The sequence below is a fragment of the Amblyomma maculatum genome, chromosome 4 (genome assembly GCF_055883805.1).
Source record: "Amblyomma maculatum isolate TAMU_Amacu chromosome 4, ASM5588380v1, whole genome shotgun sequence".
Classification (NCBI taxonomy): Eukaryota; Metazoa; Arthropoda; class Arachnida; order Ixodida; family Ixodidae; genus Amblyomma; species Amblyomma maculatum.
Window position 1 is genome coordinate 31592944 of NC_139347.1, and position 21724 is coordinate 31614667.

Below are 21724 nucleotides of genomic sequence, written 5' to 3' on the forward strand. Positions count from 1 at the left end.
GTGCTTGCAAGAATTGCCGAGGGAGTGACCATCACCCAATCATCATCGGTGTTCATCCATCACAAGTCCGCCGGTTACACCGTAAATGCACAGTGGTCAACTGGGATAGTTTCCGCACTATTCTGCAAGATCTACCTGTGGAGTCGTCACCACTGCTTGCCAACCGCATAAAATGCGTGTTAGACAGGGCTACAACTAGTACATGGACAGATGTCGATCGACCGGTTCCTGACATCGGTCTGCTCAACTTGTGGGCTGCTCGCCGACAAGCCAAGCTGGCAGCTTCACGAGAACCTACATCAGCTCAGGCACATACAAGGGTGAACCATATTACAGCTAAGGCTCGCAAGTATGAACGGGATCTAGCACGACGGCAGTGGCATGCTTAGTCAGCCTGACTATACCCACTGCAGGGCGAAGGCCTTTCCCATATTTATTCAATTAACCCAGTTCTGTGCTAGCTGCATCCACTTGACCCCTGCAAACTTCTTAACCTCATCCACCCACCTAACTTTCTGCCGCCCCCTGCTACGCTTTCCTTCCCTTGGAATCCAGTTTTATGCTTAGTGTGAGCAGTTTAATACCAATTCATCAAATGCCTTTCTCTGGCGAACTTTCTGGGCAATGGAACAAGGTCGCCGTCACCCCGACGCAGCGACTACAGCATGGTTCGCAGCTAACTTGTCTCCGGACGATTTTGCCAGAGAGGCGGCACGGAAGATTTTTCCAAAGTATGATGTGTTGCCTCCCACAATTACCATTTCTAACGTTATAGGGATTCCAGCACACACAGACGACACCGATGGTATTGCCAGTCTTTTCTCCATGCCTGAGTTGCTTGCAGCAATAGATGAAACCAAACGGAAGACATCACCCGGTCCGGATGCCATTCCATACGAAGTGTACAAGAACCTGAGTAACGCTGTACTCCCTCAAGTTCTTAACACCATTAATAAGGTATGGCTAGTTGGCTCTGTACCCGAGACCTGGAAATCAGCCATTGCGATCCTAATTCCTAAACAAGGGAAGCCACCGACAGTCCTCGGTAACTTTCAGCCTATTTCTGTAACGTCAACACTGAGCAAGCTGACAGAAAAAATGTTAGCCACACGATTGTCCTGGTGGCTAGAGAGTCATGGTTTCTACCACCCCGCACAAATTAGCTTCCGTCCATTTATAGGCACTGAAGATGGGCTGGCTGTTTTGGCCTCGCAATTTTTGTCGCCAACCTGCAGCCGCAATGTACGTACCATTCTGGCAATGAATGTCGAAAAGGCGTATGATAACATTAGCCATGCCACCATTTTAATTGTATTGATACGCTGCATTTCCTTCTTAGGGTACGCAGTTTCGTAAAATCCTTCCCTGAAAACAGAAGATTTGCAATACGGCTTAATGGCGATTCCGTCGGATCATTTGTCCCTGTTTGCGGTGTACCTCAGGGCTCGGTACTGTCGCCAACGCTGTTTAACATTGCCTTCAATCCCCTTGCATGGTGCTTACATAATGCCCCTCAAGTCAACTTCTTGCTTTACGCTGATGATATTACAGTGTGGAGCACACACCATGACCTATTGACTCAAGCGGCAGCCTTGCAGTCAGCCTTGGATATTACTGCCAAATATGTTAAATCTGCCGGCCTAGAGCTTTCCATGAGCAAAACTATGTTCACGTCGGCCGTCAACCACTAGGCTCTAACTATCTGGAATCCCCCTTCACGTAAGTCCGATTGAAAATTCTGAGATTGTCGATTCATGTGTCGGAAATGGGAACCGCCTGGCTTTCTCAGGCTAAAAAGCAGGCGATGCAGATCTTGGGCCTAATCAGACGTGTCGCTCCTAAATCTGGTGGCGCTCGCTCCCACATCGCACAGCATTTGGTGACAGCAGTTCTGCAGCCATGCCTCATTTATCAAACACAGTGTCAGCACTTGAGAAGAGCTCAATGGGATCGTCTAGAAGCAGTAAACAGAGAGGCTATGAGAACCATCACTTGTCTCCCCCCACATCACACCGGTCATGGAGCTACAAAAGAACGCTCAGCTCAACACATTAGATGAACTGGTACAGCAACGCCGTGATGCTCGTAGCCTGAAGCGACCCTTTTGCACTCACCGCAAGCACTCCGGGCCTATGCTACATCGCACACCATATTGCCGCCACCATCACCAGTTCTTCCTCCATGAAATTTTGTTCAGCCGAGAGAAAACAAGCCTACTGACCTTCATAGACCAACTACATCTTATGCGGCATCATCCCTTCGTGAAAGAATCACAGAGCAAGACACAAAGCTGCCCCAAGGCTCAATAATTACATAAGTAGATGCCAGCATTGATGAATGTGAAACGACAACTGCAATTCATTGTCCTTGTAAGCCGGCGCTTAATAGCACATTCAGATATCAATTTGCAGAACCTTCTTCTTTCTGTTCTGAGCTGGTTGCCGTCCAAGACGCGCTTCGCTCTCTATCCGTCGCAACCTTATTGCCTGCAGCCAAAATTGTCATCCGCACCGATGCCCTTCAAGCAACACGTCTGCTCCGACGCGTCAGTCGCAGCCCAGAAATCTGCCAGAATATACATCGTCTGGCGGCTCTCATATCGCAAACTGTTCGAATTGAGTGGGTCCCACATGACCTACTCAGTTCATAAGCCTCTGCAGATTTTGCAACCCACCAGGCGACTCTACCTTCATCAATGACACGCTTCCTCACTCTGCCACTCTGCTTCCCACAAGGAAGGAGCACATCTGACGCCGCACACGTGCTCTTGTCCCACTGTGTGCGGTAACCCTCCCCAGCGGTCTTACCCGCACAGAGGAGGTTGCGCTACGGAGGATCCGGGTCGGGGCAGCCCTCACACCTGCTGTAACATGAACACGGCCTCAATATCGATATTTATATCAATGTCCAGAATATCCTATCTGCAAGTCACAAAATCATGAGGCAGATGTTCACCACTTGCAGTGGGTTTGCCCTGCACTGAAGCCGACGAGAATTCGGCACCTGACAGCAGTGGGCCTTTCGCCGAACAACTCATCTTCGTACATTGCTTAGATGCAAGGGCCTTATCATCGCTCTCTCTTGAACTTTATTAGAACAGCCAACCATTTTTCTTTCATTTAATACCCCTTTAAATTTTTTTACATATTCCATTATGCCCTGAGGCAATAAACAACGTTATTAAAAAAAAAGATTGCATTACTTTTTTTTTTAAGAAAAAAATTTGCAGGTTTTTTTTTTTTTCTTTCTTAGAGTTATGGGGTTGCAAGGGTTCGTGGCAGCCGTGAAAGTTTGTCATAAATGCAGGATACACAAAACAACATAACTCAAGGAAATCTTTTTTGCACTGAACCCTATGCGAAACCAAGCAAGCAGCTTTTGCTATATTCATGCACAGTGCACAGATTTGAAATACTTTTCACGACCATCTTGCGCAGACATACCTGAAGTACAGAATGCAGTGCGCTGCTATCAACCACAGCGTCGGTGTTGAAATTGCCAGCAGCAGCCCTCCCAGTGCAAACAATTGGGATCACAGGTTTGTCGTTCCACACAAACTCTAAAACTCTTCTCGCTGTGTGCTGCCCCCCTGAAAAACAAACAGGCATCAAGTAAGCAACCAACTTGTGGACAGGAAGGGTACACATGATAGCGACGGCATAAAATTGCACGCAAGAGAGAACGTCAACACGGAAATAGAAATCAGTCATGAACGTAATGGTTCCATTTCACAGCAGCTTGCTTTTGTACCAGTAATGTTTCAGTGAGTGGAGGGATTTGACAGAAAGCAATGCTTACCTTCAATAAGAATGCAAACGTCAAATACACGTGCAATCACGGCATCTCTTTCAGCCATGGAACTGCCTATGACCTTCACCTGGCCGTGAGTGATGCCACCAAACGTGCCGTCAGATTTCTGGTAGGCTTTCTTACTCCAGTCCTGAGAGCAAGACAAGAGAGAGGTCACATGTGAAGCCGCCTAGGCTTCTTGCCGTGAATTAAGAATATCACTGTGGGTCAAGGAATGAGACTGAACTGCGACAGGAAGCACCCGATTGCCTTTTCTCTGTGCAAGGATACATTTGCTAACTGCGAGAAGCAAGCAAGTGAAAATGATCTACACAACCTTTTTGTCCTTTTCAGGAACTATGTGGAAAACTCTGTGGAAGGGCTTCTCGGTCAGGGAACGTTCTTCACAGAAACTCTTGGCCACAAGCTCTTCGACACCGAAGAAGCCGCATGTGCATAAGCTGACAAACTTCAGCAAAGCCAGCTCTTGTCCAATAGCACTGCAAAGAGAGGTACAGAACACAATTTTTATGAGTTCATCAAAGGAAAGTAGTGTGCAACAACAAGCCCGGTTGTAAAGCGCCGCAAATTAAGCACGCTGAAATTGATTTGCATTACATTTCATTCAAGATATTATGGAACTTGTGGGAGCAATGTTATCATGAGATAAATTAGATGGCGCTGCCCTGAATTGATGGCTAAGCTGACAATATGATGAATCAAATATAACAAACATCATGGCATGAAGGTGAACCTTTGATACACATCAACGAAGTAAATAAAGATAATGTTCAACAATTTCACATGCCCTTGCTGATTTTATGCACCATAAAAAATGACCTGAAAGTATGGCCACATCTTTGCAAACTGCCAGCATGCAGTACTACAGAAACAGCATCAAGGGCCCTATTATTTTAAAGATCTGGCTTTATGGGTGTTTCGAGTGAAAATTTTTATTGAAATTTTATTTATTTTAAAAATCTGGCTGGTCAGCAGGTTGCAGGACGCCACAAGGACACATAACATGGCCGAACTGACAGGCACTGCCAACTTAAGCAACCTAGCCGAGCCTAGCCTAACCTAACCCTCCGAGGCTCTTTAGTCCCAAATCAGACAAGCTACCTCTAGCCCATGCAGGCATGTTCATACAGCTTGGTTAAAGCGGGGCATTATATATGTGCTGGGTGTTCTTTCATGTAATGTGGTACCTTACAACTCCATGGTAATGAGTCAATGTGCTTCAAAAAGAGGCACAAATTAAAGGTGCACTAAACAGCATTCTGGGAAGTTTAATTGCCGCTGGCGGCTGCATTTCGATAGAGGTGAGAGGCGTCCGTGTGCTGTGCAATGTCAGAGCACGTTAAGATCCCCAGGTGGTCAAAATTACACCGTAGCCCTCCACTACGGCACAGCTCTCTTTCCACTTTCATACCCACCTTCCCTTCCCCCCTTATGGCACGGTTCAGGTGTCCACAGAGCACGTGTGACAGATGCTGCGCCATTCCTTTCCTATGAACCAATTATTATTATTAATTGTTGCTTTCGTTTCTTGGGCTTCCATGAATAGTTTGAGTCGAAGGGAGTACAGCCGCAAATCAAGCCCACCTGAATCAAAATACGCATGTACTATTTGCGTTCGCGGTACTTAACCTCAGCGCTATAGTGGCCAGTGCAAGTACTACAATCCATGAAGAAACTTCTAGTAATCCTAATTAGTTTTTGGACACAACAAATAATATTTTGATAAAACCACTACATACTTCAGGTTTAGCGGACATATCAACGAAACAACAAGCCAAAGCAAGAAGGCTGTTCTTAAAGGCAATTGCATGTATTACTCCACCAACAGCAGAGTAGCAGGCTGCCACCTGATTGCCTGAAATGTCTGTGCATTGGTTAACTCCTACTTTCAAGGTTTTTTTTTAAAACTATTAAAACTATTGCACTAAAACATTGCATCATCCACTTGAGGCAGAGCTTAAAGGCCCCCTGGATATTTTATACCCTTAAAGTGAAACTTGTGACCAACCAGCAAATGCTGTCCGAGCGCTTGCTGGAGAGGTGCGTTCCACCAGTGACGTATACCTTGAAGTCTGCCTGTGGCAGCTGAGTCAGCAGCTTTTTTTCCTGCAGAGTGTAAACATGACAATCAAATAATTACTTGCGTACTAGCCACAATCCATGCAAGAGAGAGCATGCACAGAACACAACAAGCACACTGATCTCCCATATGAAAGAAAGGCATAAAATTGCAGCAATTCCGTACCAAGTACGTTGTTTCTTCCAATGTGGCGTCGAATACCGGCTTTTCAGGCTGCTTCAACAGTTTGGAGATCCTTTCGAGCAGCTGACTTTCCCAATCTTCAGATTCACGCTAAGTGAAAGGAAAAGAAGGAATTAACAGATAATCAAGCCTGTTCTCAGTTCACAGACTCAGCCTATACACAACAGTAGAAGCAAATGCCTATGAAAATTCCATACAGTGGCCCACAGTGATAGCATCCCAGACACTTTGGGACAGATTAATAAAACCATCAAAAGGACGCAGACGAATCTCTACGAATATGTACCAACTCGCCCAGCTCTCCACTCCACTTTGAGCAGCTTGAGCAAAACACAACTACGTCAAGGAACTTGCGACAACTTTTTGTGTAGCTAATTTTCACCACAATGAACTCGTATAACCCAGACGAAGGCCCAGACGAAGACAAGTCCACTTGTCGAAACGTTGGCTCGACCTGCAAACTGAGGCTTCCCCCCCTCTACCCTTGTTGAGTGCTCCTTCCTACCGTGTAAGCCACCTTCTTCCTCTCGTTCTACCCAGTGTTTTTCATTGCTTACAAATGATATGGAATCACAGGTTATCTATTGCCAACGTCAAAATACAAAGTTTCACTATATGAGAAAATACATGCTGGTAGTACTAATGAAGCCGTAATTTTCCTTAAGCAAGGTTTCTGTTCCTGCATCCCCTAAATCCCCAAATAGGGGATGCATCCCTGCATCCGCTAAGTGTGCTCGGAAAAGGCAAGTTGCACCCTTAGATCCACTCCCCAGTGCAATCGCCAGAAGGCTACATTTAAAGACACCATGTGGCACTCATTGTTCAAAAGGAGTGGATACGTCAAATTTTTTCATTGTTTTATTTTTTAACAGTACACAACACTGTGGTACACGTTAATCTCAATGTGGAATTTGTGTTTTTCAGCTGAATAATATATAACTGATTTTTTTTTTTCCTTGCGCTGTTTCGGTTTCAACACCTGAAGGATCGCTTCGATGCAGCAAGATTTTGAGGCGACACAGGTCGTGCAAAGGTTGCAATATAACGTCTGCTTTGTGATTCCAACTCTTGAAAATCCCTGCAGAGGAATTAGTGTGAATTAGAATGAAGAAAAAAAAACTATATTGCAATTTTTGCATGCCTTAAGCAACCTCAAATCATCAAGCTAGCAACTTTCATTCCCCTATCGAAGCCCAAAGAACAGGAGAGAAGAAAAATTCAATTGTATACTAGTGACTGCTTCTCATCACAATCCATGTGCCTGTACCATGTTTTCTAATGTGCTGCACATCATTCCAAAGAAAGAACACAGAACAAAATTATGTGTACCTATTCCTTTAAAAGAGAACAATGTCGCAACACATGCAGACACTTCAGAGTATATATTGGTGCTGATGCCCACACAGCAAAGCGCAGGGAGGTAATGTTTTACTCTGAACCAGAGCATATTGCAATATTATAATAATATAATATTAGTGCAATATTACCTGGCCACTTGCAAATTTGTGCCCCACAAAATAGTCGCAGACATAATATTACCGAGCCAGCTTTGGTAAACAAAATCTTCTTGCACCTTACCTGATGAAAATTTGCAAGTACCTGATGCGTATTATGCTCTCCTGTGTGAACCCTATGTAATGAGCTAGAAAGTTTTAACGGAGAAAGCATGCTCCGGAATAACTTGGCTACACACTTGTACATGCAATGGAAATCTGTGCACTAATGTGTAAAATGTCGCTTGCATACTTACTCTGTTCAGCACAGAAGCGAATTGCAAGCGTTTCTGGATAGACACAGGCACTTCCTTTTCTGTGCAAGTGACAACCACCACTTTCTTTCGCAGGAGACAGTAACAAGCCTGCACAAATGCAAAATGCAATGAGATAGAGGTCTTGTTCACTACTGAAAAAATAGAAAAACTTCAAATGAACACACCGCTTCTGATTAGATCACTGACAGCACTAAGCAAATGTTTCTCTAAAACAGTTTAATATTTCTGTTCACTTTTGACTCTACACTTAAGTATATGAGAAAAGACCACCTTTGGAGTATATAACCCCCCCAGTGACAGTGCCACTTCACTTCTACGAATAGGTTATTCAAATCTGCACATACTGGCACGGAGTGGAATGCCACACAAAATTCTTGAACCAGCGAAATGACAGCTATCGTTCAGATGAAGCAGTGCAACATATTTAACTAGAATGACAGGCCTATGTAAGCAAAAGAACCCACTACTGGGTTAGTCTAGTTTGTAGCATATATTGCCCCAAAATGAGATCAGCTAGTAGACGGCTCCAGAAATTTTGGCTATCTAGGATCCTTCAACTTGCACCGACATCACACAGTACACAACTGCCTTGTGAATTCGCCCCTATCGAAACACGTCCCTGCTCCAGCTGGGGTCAAATCGTATCCGCGGGGTCAGCATCCAAGCAACGTAACCACAGAGCCATGGCAGTGGGGCATTGCTGGGTTACGACGGACATCTATCTAAGTACTGCTAACAGCCCGAAACAAGCCCTGCCCTCTGTCGTGCCTTTTGCATCAATGCCAAGCACACAACCGTTGTTCCTCACAGCACGAGGCTGGCTGAATTGGCAGTCACCATGTTCTGACCTTTGTCTTCGTGCCTTCAAGAGACTGGCCTAGTCGGCAATCTCGAAACTTTCATTTGTAGCAATGTACAAAATGACTATCATTATTTATTTATTTCTTGCCACTGGCCCCTTCCTTGAGCATTTATCTCCATAAGCTCCCACCCCAAGTGCCTACACCTGCTGTCTTTACAGGCTGCCAACAACCACTGCTTTCTGCTAAGACCCTTTCTCCCTCTGAAAAAGGAAGGAGTTTCTGAAGCATCCATACTGAGCAATCCTGCAGATTAAGAGAACACTGAAGCAGCCAGACCGAAGCAATGACCACGTAAATAAAGCATTCGGCTGGCATTCAGGACGTGCAGGGTACAGACCCCAATGTACCCATCATCATCATCATCAGCAGCAGCAGCAGCAGCAGCAGCCTGACTATGCCCACTGCAGGGCGAAGGCCTCTCCCATATTTCTCCAATTAACCCGGTTCTGTGCTAGTTGATTTTCCGCTGGCCTGCACTGCTTGGATTCCTCTGGAGTGAAAGCCTTGGGAAAATGGTGCTGCACTAAACCGTGTCACCTGATTTAGTCAAAACCTCGGTAGTCATGCAGGGCCTTCAGGGGTTTTTTTGAACATTTTTAGTTTGTAATCCCATTACATTCCTTAATATCTCCACTCTCCGGTACAAAAAACAACTTTTCGAAATACAAAGTAGAAGTATTTTAAAGGAGCAAAAACAGAACCGAAACCAAAAGTAGGTTTCGGCCAACCTATGACATCACGACATGCCAAGCTATGATGTCACAGGTATGGCCACAAAAACAATCGTGCTCTCATTAATTAGCTAAGCTCGCAAATGCAAGTGACAGTTGGGGTGACTATTTGTCTTTAATCATTGAAAGGAGAGCGAATATATGCAGAGCGAATATATATGAATATTTGCGCATCCACTAATGTTGCGTGCCCAAGGTTGATCGCAGAAATCTCCCCGATTGATGCCACGAATTGGGAATATTTAATATTCGTTTGCACTGCAACAAAACTGCAGCGCTGAAAAATGTGGTACAAATGACCAGAAAGCTCACACGGATGTACCGTGAAAGTTTCAGTAAAATCCGGGAAGGTGCAAAAACGCTGGAGGCACAAAAGCCACCTACCATAAACTCGAATAATTTCTCAGTAGACGTCAGCTGCAATCATTCCATATAACCTAACTGCATCTCTTCTGCCACAACCAAAGAAATAGTGCTTGGCTTCATTGCTTACAAACAAATACTACAAAGCTTTGAGCCAATATGGAGATGCACAGAGCAGCAACGTCAGCTCTTATCATCATCATCATCAGCCTGACTATACCCATTGCAGGGCAAAGGCCTCTGCCATATTTCTCCAATTAACCCGGTCCTGTGCTAGCTGCATCCACTTGACCCCTGCGAACTTCTTAACCTCATCCACCCACCTAATTTTCTGCCGTCCCCTGCTACGCTTTCCTTCCCTTGGAATCCAGTTTGTCACCCTAAGCGACCATCGGTTATCCTCTCTTCACACTACATGTCCTGCCCATGCCCATTGCTTCTCTTGTATGTAAGGTCTTGTATGTAAGCAAGATGCAACTGACCTGCTGCTGAGATGCCTTGGACTCTAGGTAGCTTTCAGACAGCACAATAACCACGACGTCCGCCCGCAACACTTGCTTTCGAAACTCATTCTTTTTGTTGCAATCCTTGTTTGACATGCTGTCACTGTCTATAGAAAAAAAAAAGAACAAAAGTACAATCACCAACGTTTTCCTTTACTAATAACGCATCAAACACTGGCAAAGTCAAGAGTTGAGTGATGCCTTGACAACATATTCCGCTTGGCAGCAAAGTAACGCAGCTGTGTATTTTCAGAGTACCTTTCACTTGCATTCAGGAAACAATCCTTGAATGAATCATTTATAGCCATTGCATTCCAAGCATGTAATTTACCAACGTAATGGAAAGCTTCGCAATACCGTCAAACCTCGATATAACGAAGTCCTACTTGCAGCCAAAAATTTTGCCTAATCGCAATTCCATTAGGTCGAAGTTCTCATGTTTTAGCTGTCCAAATAAAGTAGCAGGTTTTCAGAACACTGCTAGTACTAGTTGGGAACTTGTAAATTACGAATTCAGGAAATAAGCAAGAAATTCTAGCAATAACAGCATTAACAAGGGTATCTGATGTTATGTATATCAGGAGGATAATGGGTGATAGCAAACGGATGCGAACACAACATTTTTCTTCATGTGAGCAAAGAGCAAGCGCATCGCCAACGTCGGCACGGCTACCTTTGCGCGGCCATCTTTCGTTCAGGCCTCAAGTATGCGCACCCTATTTACACGCATAATGAACTTGCTTCCCACTTTTGCCACCAAATTAAAAAGAAAAAGCACGCCGTTAGCGCGTCGTTGCAGTCCGATGTATTGCTTGGCAGGGCACCAAGATTCCATGCAGCGAGAACATCGCGGTGTGCGTTCGCTCCATGGTGGGCTAAGGGGCGGACTTGGCAGAGAGCCAGCGGCTTTGACAGGAGTGCCGGCGGTGGCCTGCTTGGCTCCTCCAGGTGCTCAGTGCCTTCCCTTCATCACGCAGTGATTGGGGGCTGCCACAAAATCATTGCAACATGCGTAGCAGCAAAGTCTACTTCTTCCCTCATATTGAACCCTGCTCTCAAACTGACGTCGATGTCGGGCAAATGCAAAATGCGGTGTATCTCTGCTAAAGTTTGTTTTCATCCCGTTGTCAAAATGGCTGCTGATACATGCATGCAAAGCGCGAAAACTTCTTTAAATCGAAAGTGCAGCATAAAATTACTTCGTTAAACCGCGAAAAGAAATACATGGATTTCAATAAGGCAGAGACTGGGAAATAAAAAAAAATTCTTTACATTGCGAGTTTCGTTACATTAAGGTTCATTATATATCGAGGTTTGACTTAAATGAACCATTTCCTATAACAGTACATTGGTTAACTATGTTCTGTAATAAAACAGATGTGTATAATTGCAGTACAACTCTGATGCCAACAGTATTCCATATATTTTTTTTTAATGCAGAGAGAGGAGCTATATCAGAGAGAAGCAAAGTATGTGGCTAGCAAAGCACACCATGAAAGTAATGCCCCTCTATTGTCGACCTTGTTGCTATAAACAGGCGTAAAATTTAAAAAGCTTTGGAGTTTGATGCCATTCTGTGCTCTCTCATGGCTCAAGAGCCTGATACACTCTTAAGTTTCTGCCCTTGAATCTATGTTAAAGGGTCACCACTCATAACCTTCAATGACTCTAGATGAGCAGCCTGTAAGCCAAGCTACACTGCAAGGCTGACTACCCTCTGACAACTACCGGAATACTGACCCCTAGCACTCCATTTCTACCCTAAACTCCCTTTTGTAAAGACACCGCAATACTTGCCTTTTAATGCTGCCCTTTTCATTGAATTCACCAGAGAAAGTAGGCCCAACACTGCCCTCTTAGATATCTACATTTCACTGAACTCTCCTCCAAAAATCGGTGCAGCAGTTCGCCCGGCATTCACCGAGTTTAAAGGAACTCATTGAGAAAGGATGCAAAATGGAGGAGCCCGAAACTTGCCCACAGTGTCCATGCTGCAGGAGAATTGGAAAGATGGGATTCGAAGCAATGGGGGTGCTCGCAGCTGAGCATGGCCCTGAGAGTCCGACGTTCCTCGGCTGTCTTGAGAGCCGAATGGCAGCCCGGAAGATGGCAATGGCGTACCAGGAGTGGTGGTGCCGGTGCTGCTGGGACTGGATGCGCCACCACCACTGACCATGTTCTGAGACGTGCCAAGGCTGTCCAGCGAGCACCAAGCCTCATAGCAGTTGCGCTCAAGCAAACACTGCAACCGGCTGCACTGAAAAAGAAGGAAAAAAAAATCAAGGTTCATTTCAGACCACTGCAATGTCCCCCATTTTAATCCAACGTTTCCGGCTCAATCAAGCCTAACAAAACGACTGGCCTTTAAAAAATAGGAACACTTACTTTCGTTTTCCCCTCTATTCATGACACAAGATTAGCTTCAGAACATTTGAACGCTGATATATCGAACTCAACATTGATCGTAAAATAGTAGCGGACAGTGCTGTGGAAGAAGTCATTCCAGTAATAGCAGGGACTCTCTCTGTTACCCTGTTCTGTTACTTGGACAGTACAAATGCAATAACATGTCAATTGGAATTGGGTGCAATTAATTTCTGTATTTCCATCAGCAGCAAAGCAAGCCATGCAAGAGCTGCCGAGAGCCTTCAGTCAAATATGTTGGATTCTCCACATGACTGGTGCACCAAACACTGACTTCCCCACATAACAGCAGTGTCGTGTTCAAAGTAAGTACACCTAACTGAAGGCCACTTTCAAGCAGGCTCAACTTTCACCTTGTCATGCAATTTTATAGCATCAGCACTGTCAACAGGTACTCAAGGACACTTAGCCGACCCGGCTCCCATGCACACAAAGTTATCGCGGGAGTGCCATTACGAGAAGCGCCCCCTTGCACGACCACAGTGCGCAGTTCAATACACCGAACGTTCCGGTAGCGGGAGTACAATAACACGAATAACAATGCTGTAAGTTTGCATGGAATTTCCAAGCGGATATTCAGGCAGTTCGATATAAGCAATAATCTGATGTAACTGGGTTCGACTGTATTAAACATAAGTAAAACTGTGCCAAAATCTAGTTTTATGGAGGAGTGTTAATATAAGGAATGCTATGCAAAAACGATGCGATGCCCTACACCTGAACTCCCCTCTGGGCCACTACCATACAATTTCCTGAGAGCCTGTGGCAGTGGCTCAATGGTTAATGTTTAAATATTAAGCAAGAAGACTTGGGTTCAATTCCGAGTGCGGCGGCCGCTTTTCGATAAAGGCAAGAAGCAAAGAACCGGTTAAAGAACCCTCAGATGGCAGAAGCAGTTTGGGCTCTCAACTATGGCATGCCTGATAGCCCGGGTTACTTCATGATATTAAATACCATCACAAAACCAAACCAGTTTCCTACGAGAAAGCAAGTGCTTTCAATGGTACCTCTGAATTTGCTGCAAGGTGCTTGACCTTGACTTTGCAAAGGCAAGTCCAATATCGAAGGGATTTAGTGTTGTTGTTTTTTTTTTGTCGTTTTTTTTACACATTTACCGACTAGTATAGGCCTGGCAGACAATATTCATATAGAATGAAGAGCCATTCTTTTTCTTGAAATAAAAACAAACTTTCACCTAATGACAAAAAAATATGCTGGAACAAATAGCCTAATAAAATAAACACAGTCGAACAGTGATACATCAAACCCAGGCTTATCGAATTATTGTTTATATCGAATGGTCTGAATATCCCCTTGGAAATCGCGAGCAAAAGCAGAGCAGTGTTATTTGATTTCTTCGAACTCCCACTAACGGAACATTTGGCACATAAAACTGCGTGCCATGCCCCTGCAAAGGGCACTTCTCTTAATGGCACATCCACAATAACTTTCAGACACGGAGCTGGATTGGTTGAGCATTCTTAGGACCCTGCTGGCAGCGCTAATACGAGATGAGGTGAATGTCGTGTCCGCTTGAAAGTGGCCTTCGTTTTGGCATGCTTGTTTAGACCCCAGCACTGCTCCCAGGCAGGGAAGTCAGTGCTCAGTGCACCAGTCACCCTGCGGTGAAACCAGCCTAGCTGACCGAAGGCTCGCGGCAGCTCCTGTGTGGCCTGTTTCACTGCTGGGCCTTATTTTATGCAAAAAAATTAGCGGCACAGGCAATACTAACTCCAATGCCGGGCACAAGGAGCTGCTCAACATGCGAGTGGGCGCACACCTTGCAGGTCGCGCACTTGAGGCAAGCAGTGTGCTGTCTGTATGCCGGCGGGCAGCAAATCACTGTAGGAAGACTACGCCAGGTGGCGAAACTAATCCATCTTCGACATCTGGCAACAACAATCTTACAATCTTTTACCATCGCAATGCATTGTTGGAGGTAGTAAATTAAAAAGACTATTCATAGTTTATATCACATTTATTCCAGTGCCAAAGTAATACTTTCTACAATGACACACAAGAGTTTCTAAACATACTCTAATATTTTCACTTGTCTCTCACTATAGTTTGTTATATCATGTGGCCTCCATTACGTGCCAATTTTGTTGATATTCAGAGTTTTTGTCATTTGTTTGTTTTCATTGTATAATATGTGCAGAAAGTGTTGATAATATCTGTACTCGCAAAATGCAACTCCTGCCTTGGCCTGTGCTGGCAGTATGAACGAATAAATAAATAAATATAACCAGTTGACACTGCGAGGATGACCTGCCTTGGTGTACGGAACAGTGATAGACAAAGGGAACTGAAAATGCAGCCGTTAAATGTATTCCTGCATGAACTAATGAACAGAGTTCAGTGTCACTCGAGCAAGGGCTCGTTACCAACTTTTGCCTCCATTTGCCTCTGACTGCTAGCTTTGAGATTGTATTGGTGCATTTTTATCACTCGAAGCTGCGCAGTCATTCTATAAAAAAAAAGCAATGCTGCAGAGCAGGGGGTATGTGCCGGCGTTGACTTAATAGCTTTTAGAACGAGTTTGCGAGACCACACAATTTCCGCATTCTGTTTTGAAGTCTTGACTTTGAAGAAAAGTGCACAAAATAGTTAAGTAAGTGCGCTAACTCTCACATAAGAAAAATTGAGGTCCTTTCATAACATATGTGTGGGGAAATAAACATAATTTTGGCAGCAAGAACAGCAGGCATGTTCATAATGTGAATGCATTAGTTTTGGGAAATCTCCAATCACGCAGCACCGGATTGTAAGACGGTTTCGTGCAGTCCTCTGAAAGTCATATAACCGAGGTTCTCCTGTACAATGAAGTCCTTGAAGGAAACAAGCGTGATGGCCAAGGTTGCATATAGTAGGTAAGTGCCATGCTGCGCTTAGAAACACGCACAAAAGGCTTGTGTGACAGGACTGGCTGTAGGCTGACAAGCTACAAGAACAGAGAGTGCACGGTCAACCGTTTCCAGCCGGGGTGCAACAGTGTACCATGAATTCTTGCTCTTTTACGTGCCGAATTCGGGTGTATGTGAACCTGAGGGCACAGGTTTGTAAAATTGCAAAAGAGCAATTTGTTAAGTTTGTTGTTAGTTTGCTTCGGTTATCCATGTCAGTCTTGTGCTCCAAAACACTCGATGGCAACAGTGCTACTGTGGCCGCACAATGAAGCCTATTCAGTCAAAAGAGAGAGAAAGGCTCATCTGTGTTGCCGACGGCAGCATTATGCCTCGCACACACAATGGTAAGGAGGTGGCTTAATGCATACCCAACATCAAAGGACTAAGTCAGTGAGGGACGCCGAGCAATAAAAGATAACCTGCTAGACATGTGGGCATCTAAAGCATCAAAAGTGGTAATGTATGCCGACCCCACTGCTCAGCTGGATAAGGAAAGCTAGAGCTAATCTAGAGATGAATTTCAAGAGCTTTCAGTAAACAGCACTTAGGTAATAGGACATAGAACAACTTACAAAGTCCTTGTCGTGAGGGTGAGCACTAATGACTATGAAGCGCCGCTTGTCGGGGCACAGTAAAGGCGTAGCACTGTCAGCTGTCGCCAAGACGGAGTTCTGTAAGCAAACGAAGCATAGTTATGTGAAATTTGCAAATTATACTCCTCGCATTTATATCTACAACAGGCATCACAGCCTTTCATATGTGGCTGATAGCAACAGACTAAAAAGCCCCCCCCCCCCCCCCCCCCCCGCCCCCCCATTAAGGGACTCATTCAAGAATTATGATAAGGATTTCAAGACTATGTAATCCCGAAAAATATATAAATTATGTGAGTGCACTCTGCTGCTACCACATACATGGCCAGATCAGATAGGACAAGATCTGTCGAATTCAATAGAAAGCAAGTGATTCATACAACAAATGACACTAAACTTTGGGTGACACTCCACAAAGGACATTAAACAAGAATGTCACTCATTAAATGTGACACTGTATGTGCCCGTGTAATGTCAAGGGTATTATTGTGCTTTCATTCTTCACGAAACTCAATTTACAATAAAAAAAAATATCAACCTATAAGACACATTAGTAAACAAGGTTGGTCCCCAAATGAAATAACTGGTGTGCAGTCAGTGTTAGAAACTTTAATAAAATCTATTTGCATGCGAGTTTGTTCTCACACTCAGCCAGATCTTGAGACATCCCTTCCCTTGAACTCACTGCCTGAAATTTCCAATTTCCCATTCATTACATGCGGTCCCTGGCTGGAGCGTTTTTGAGCACAGCTGCCCAGATTCTTTTGAAAAAACAAGGCAATGCACTCACATTGACTGCATTCCTGAACACCACCTCATCCTTGCACTGCCTCAGAATGCTGTAGATGTCATTGGCAACACGCTCCACAGAACGGGTTTCCCAAATACGAACGCCTTCGTCATCTTCACCGTCGCTCTCACGAGTGCCTAAGAGCATTGTTACAAGAAATCAGAGCATTACAAAAGCAAGAAAGGAACAACTAAAATGAAAAAAAAAATAATAATAATAATAAAACCCTGGAGAGCTCAGCTGCACATCATAGAGAAAGAAACTGGAATTGCACTTCCTCTGGAGAACATCACACTGAAGCTGAATCAGGATGTTATCAAACTACAAAGATAACAAACTAGTTCGATGTATCAATACTTTAATATGCAAACAATAGCAGCAGATAAGCTTATCGGTAACATGGAAGCAATAATACACCGCACCCACCCAAGCTAGCAACACACATTCCTGTAGCAAAATGCTGCCTGCTGGCATGCTGACAGTGTTCTCTTCTCTAGGCATAGGTAGGCATGACCAGCTTCTCGTTAGAAGCTACAGCAGATGGTGTTTTGAAGCTAGCCGCTGCCTATTACGTTTAACGCTGTTGCCAGATCACTAGAAGTTGAATAACCGCCGACTACAATTAAGGTACAGTTGGTTTCCACACCATCTTTGGTACTGAACTGAACTAAGCATGCCAGGCAAGGGCTGCTGAGAAGCTTTACTGTAAAATTCCAAACAAGCACCCGCTCTCAAGAGCTGAAATTACAGGAAAAGTGAAGGGGGGTGCTTCTCAGAGCGGCACTGAAATTCAAGACGGTGACGACAAAGTTTTCCCACTACAAAAAAAAAAAAAAAAAATTAAGTGCAGTGAACATGAATTAAAAATTTCATTACTCTCTCTGATCGGGCCAACTGGGCGTAGAAGCGCGCATCAAAAAGTGTGCAAGTGTTCTCGCTACATCGCAGCCACCATTTTCTCTCGCCATGATATATATATATATGTTAGCAACTGCATTATTTCATTATGGCGCAAACTCCCGCCTAGACAGCAGCCATCTGCTCTACGGATCACATGCATTAGATGTCTCGCTTGCAGTGGTCATCTCACTGTCATCCGACGCCAGCAGTCAGCCTTTGGGCATGTGCGCATGCGGGTGTGTCGGTGCCATACAGAAGCCATCTCTGTGATGTTTTTGAGAGTTCAGACTGTACTGGATAGGGCTGACAGCGTCAGCTGGGTGAAGTGTGTGCTAAGAGTAGAGAACGGGGAGGTTCAGTGCCGGAAGAAGGGCGGGGTTTTCCCAGAATGGCATGAAAATGTGAAATTAGCCGCGAAGTTAGAGGGGGGGGCTTGCACAGGAGGGGATGCTTGCTCAGAATTTCACAGTAGTCAGTTAGGTTGGCTTCAGCGCTTGACAGCAAGACAGTGTAGTAAATGAGTACAAGAGACTGAAGGTCACACTCAAACACACACCCTGTTCACTTCGTCACGTGATTTCACAGCACCAGCGCTACCAGCTGTCGCCCAAAGACACACAGACAATCCACCACATCGCCATAAGAAGTAAAAGAAAGCTGTTAGGTTAGAAGTGCTATTTTAGGTGCTTGGCTCACTATGCAATATACTGAATGGCTTGCAAAATGGCAGTTCGATATACCACATGCCTTTCCTATGCTTGCAAAAGAGTTTTTGTTCTGATAATTTGCATGATCAATATGTCTGAACTTGACTGTACACACCTACAGCAATGTCTACGTTAAAACTCTTTAAAGAATGGCCTCAAAGCATGTTACCTGCACCAAAAACAAAAGGAATAGGACCATTACAGCTCAAGTTCAGTTATCGGAGAGCTATTTTTAAACATAACTATGCCTTCTTGAGCTGAGAATGTGTGGACTAGTGTCTATCACTTCACCTTAAACGGAGCAAAACTGTAAAGAAAAAATAGCTTTCCGTAGCAAATGACTGCTTTGTGATACTCTCTCCAGTGACTAATGTTAAACATACTGTCATGTGACGTTATGCTGCAAAAGCATAACAAATAATAAACATTCAGAAAGAAAGAAAATTATAAACAGTATTTCACAAGAACACAGTTTTCCACTAACAATCAACTAGACGAGTACCTTGTTGCACCTCGTGAGCCTTTCTCCAGTCTATGTACTGTATTGAGGCAAACTGAATGGCGAGGTGGTTAGGAGGCCAGGACTTCATGAAGTTTACAGGAATGACAAACTTCCCTATGTAATCCGCAAGCTTCACCTGAATGGATAAACATTGCCAATGCATTAGACAAAATGTCTGCAGAACAGCTCCAAAGCAAAGCCATCATCAGTCTCGCATTACATCAGATCACTCAGCTGAGATGTTAAACACTGACATGCTGCAAAAGTCATTCGTAGCAAATGGGAAAATCAGATGAGCACTCACGTAGTGCGCAAGCCGTTTACATAACACAGCTAGAAAGTTATTGAATATGAACAGCTGCACTGATGGACCAGCACAAATAATATGCAAGGAGGCAGCAAGATTTATGCATGGATGCAAAGGAAAGAAAAAAGCCAATAAAATGTGAAGATATGAATGTGAACAGATAACCTACATACCTCTTTGTTGGTGTACGTAGTGTTCCCATATCTCGCAGTGACTAATGGAACAAATATGGTGCAGTTTTGAATGGCGTCATTGAGTTTGTTTTGCCAGTCATCGCCAGGAACGATGTCATCTTGGTCCTTGAAGACAAAAATTAGTTACGGATTTTTACATACCACTCCAGTAGTAAGATTGGCTACAATCGTAAGACGCAGATCAAGTGCGACCACATGGTGTTCTTTAATCAACAACTCCATGCACACACATTCTGCCTTTAGCTTCCCCCAAAATGCTGCTGCTGCAGCCTTCATAGAATCTGCTGAACAGAACAGCCATGAGCCAAATTAACAGAAAAGGTGAATAACAAACAGAACTGCAACTGTTTCTGTCCTGGGGTCCCAACTCGGACCCCCTACTAGTGTTGACAAGGAAACAGACTCCTAAGCAAGCTTGAGTGCAAAGACTGTGAATTTGATGCTGGCAGATATTTTTTATTCTTTTCAGTGGTGGTCTGAACATTTCTCCTCTCTGATTTTTCAAACATTTCACCACGATTTTTAGCAAGAATCATTAACCAGTTTCCTAACACCAAAGAGGGAGAAAAAGTAAGAATTCGGTAGCATTCCACGATAACTGATTTTTGCTGCAGACATGTCATCTCTTGCAGATTTTGCCATTTGCGACATGTTGAAACTTTGACTGAGAGAATAGTAGATGCTTGCAGAATGTTTTAAAAAGTGAGATGCTGCACTTGTTGCCTGTCGAGTAGGCCAACCTTGTTGTTCATGTAATATATTCGTCAATTTTCACTTCATTCACTTACTGAGCAACTTTCTTGTTTATTATTTCTCCTCGCTTCATTTGCATTTTTGATAAAGCATGCACGTTTCATGATATGAAGATTAATGTTTTTTGCTAGAATCTTATTTATACTGATTTATGTTTACAAAGTCTCCATCGAGGCTGTTCATGGACAGTGCCTTTGTCCTCGCTGTCAAAGCTAGAACCTCGCTACAGTAAACTCGGCTACATACTAAAGTGAAACTGTAGTCTCGGCTCTGCTTCCGTAGACGACTGTACATTTTAATGTGATGGCATTAAAGGTCGCATTGAACAGAAAATCTGGCGTCGGCACTGTGAGCGAAAAATCACGAACACGGTGCCGGCAGGCGGTAGCTGGAAGCTGACATGGCCGCGCACTGACTAGATGTGGCATCGCCTCACGTTGCATTTGGCAGGAGCTGCCAACTCGGCCATTACTTTTCATATGGGAAGGTGATATCAGAATGTGCCTACTTTTATGAGGGCCTTGGAGCCGTGAGGCAAAGCATGTGGCGCAAAGAGGAAGAATGAAATAAAGCTGGCTACAAATGTGGAAAGAAAGCGGTGCAATGCATTGAGAAAGTAAAAGTGAGGCAAGAAATATGGAAGGAGGGAAACGGCTTCAAGTTAGCAGCACTAGGCATTGCGCATCGGCATTGACTGTGTCGCGCGCATTTCTAAACTGCTGTCTCTTAATTGACAAGCAGTGGAAAAAGACACCGCGTTCATACAAAGCTTTGGCTTTTACGTGAAATAAAACTTGTGTTGCATTCAAAGCAATGTTGTGTTAGTACAAGTGGCACACTCACAAAGTGTAAACAAAATCAGAAATGTGGTAATATAAAATATGATAACTGCAAAAACAACATTACATAAAGAGATAAGAAAATGACTGAAGGTATTTTTTGTGTTTCTTTTTATAAACCAGCAAGACTTGTTCCTTATCTAGCCATTTAATTGCTGGGCGGCACTTCCAGGGCCACATCAATGACTGATATAGTAAAGACTCCGATATAGTAAAGATTTTTGCCACTCCAAGTCACTTTATTAGAGGTGTTTCACAAATAATACTACATACGTTAGAAGTTCGGACGCTTCCCTTTACTGTGGGCATGTCTTACGTTATTTATAGTCTAGCACACTGGAGCGTGGGGATCGCTCGTTTCAGGTCTGCGTCAAACTAAGCCAGCTTTAAAAGTGAATTGTATTCGTATAAAGAAAGAAAGAATAAAACTGTTAGCCGCTTTCTTTCTTTCCCTTATTTCCCTCTCCACCTGTGCTCAAATCACTAGAGGTCAACTTCACGCACT

At 44.1% G+C, this 21724-nt stretch overlaps 1 protein-coding gene across 2 annotated transcripts in view; it reads right to left on the minus strand.

Moving 5' to 3' along the window:
• Positions 1-21724, minus strand: part of LOC146190596 (uncharacterized) — a 29598-nt gene that overhangs the window by 4501 nt on the left and 3373 nt on the right. The window contains exons 7-18 of one of the 2 annotated variants that reach the window (XM_084600987.1): positions 19607-19732; positions 19127-19262; positions 17018-17154; positions 16207-16305; positions 12278-12561; positions 10284-10407; positions 7824-7931; positions 6056-6163; positions 5819-5916; positions 4127-4289; positions 3799-3940; positions 3444-3589 (exon numbers count right to left, since the gene is read on the minus strand). In XM_084600987.1, the coding sequence (XP_084457113.1) occupies positions 3444-3589; positions 3799-3940; positions 4127-4289; positions 5819-5916; positions 6056-6163; positions 7824-7931; positions 10284-10407; positions 12278-12561; positions 16207-16305; positions 17018-17154; positions 19127-19262; positions 19607-19732 (1671 nt within the window). Of the gene's footprint in view, positions 1-3443; positions 3590-3798; positions 3941-4126; positions 4290-5818; positions 5917-6055; positions 6164-7823; positions 7932-10283; positions 10412-12277; positions 12562-16206; positions 16306-17017; positions 17155-19126; positions 19263-19606; positions 19733-21724 lie in introns of both variants that reach the window. The other variant, XM_084600986.1, reaches the window with a different exon arrangement.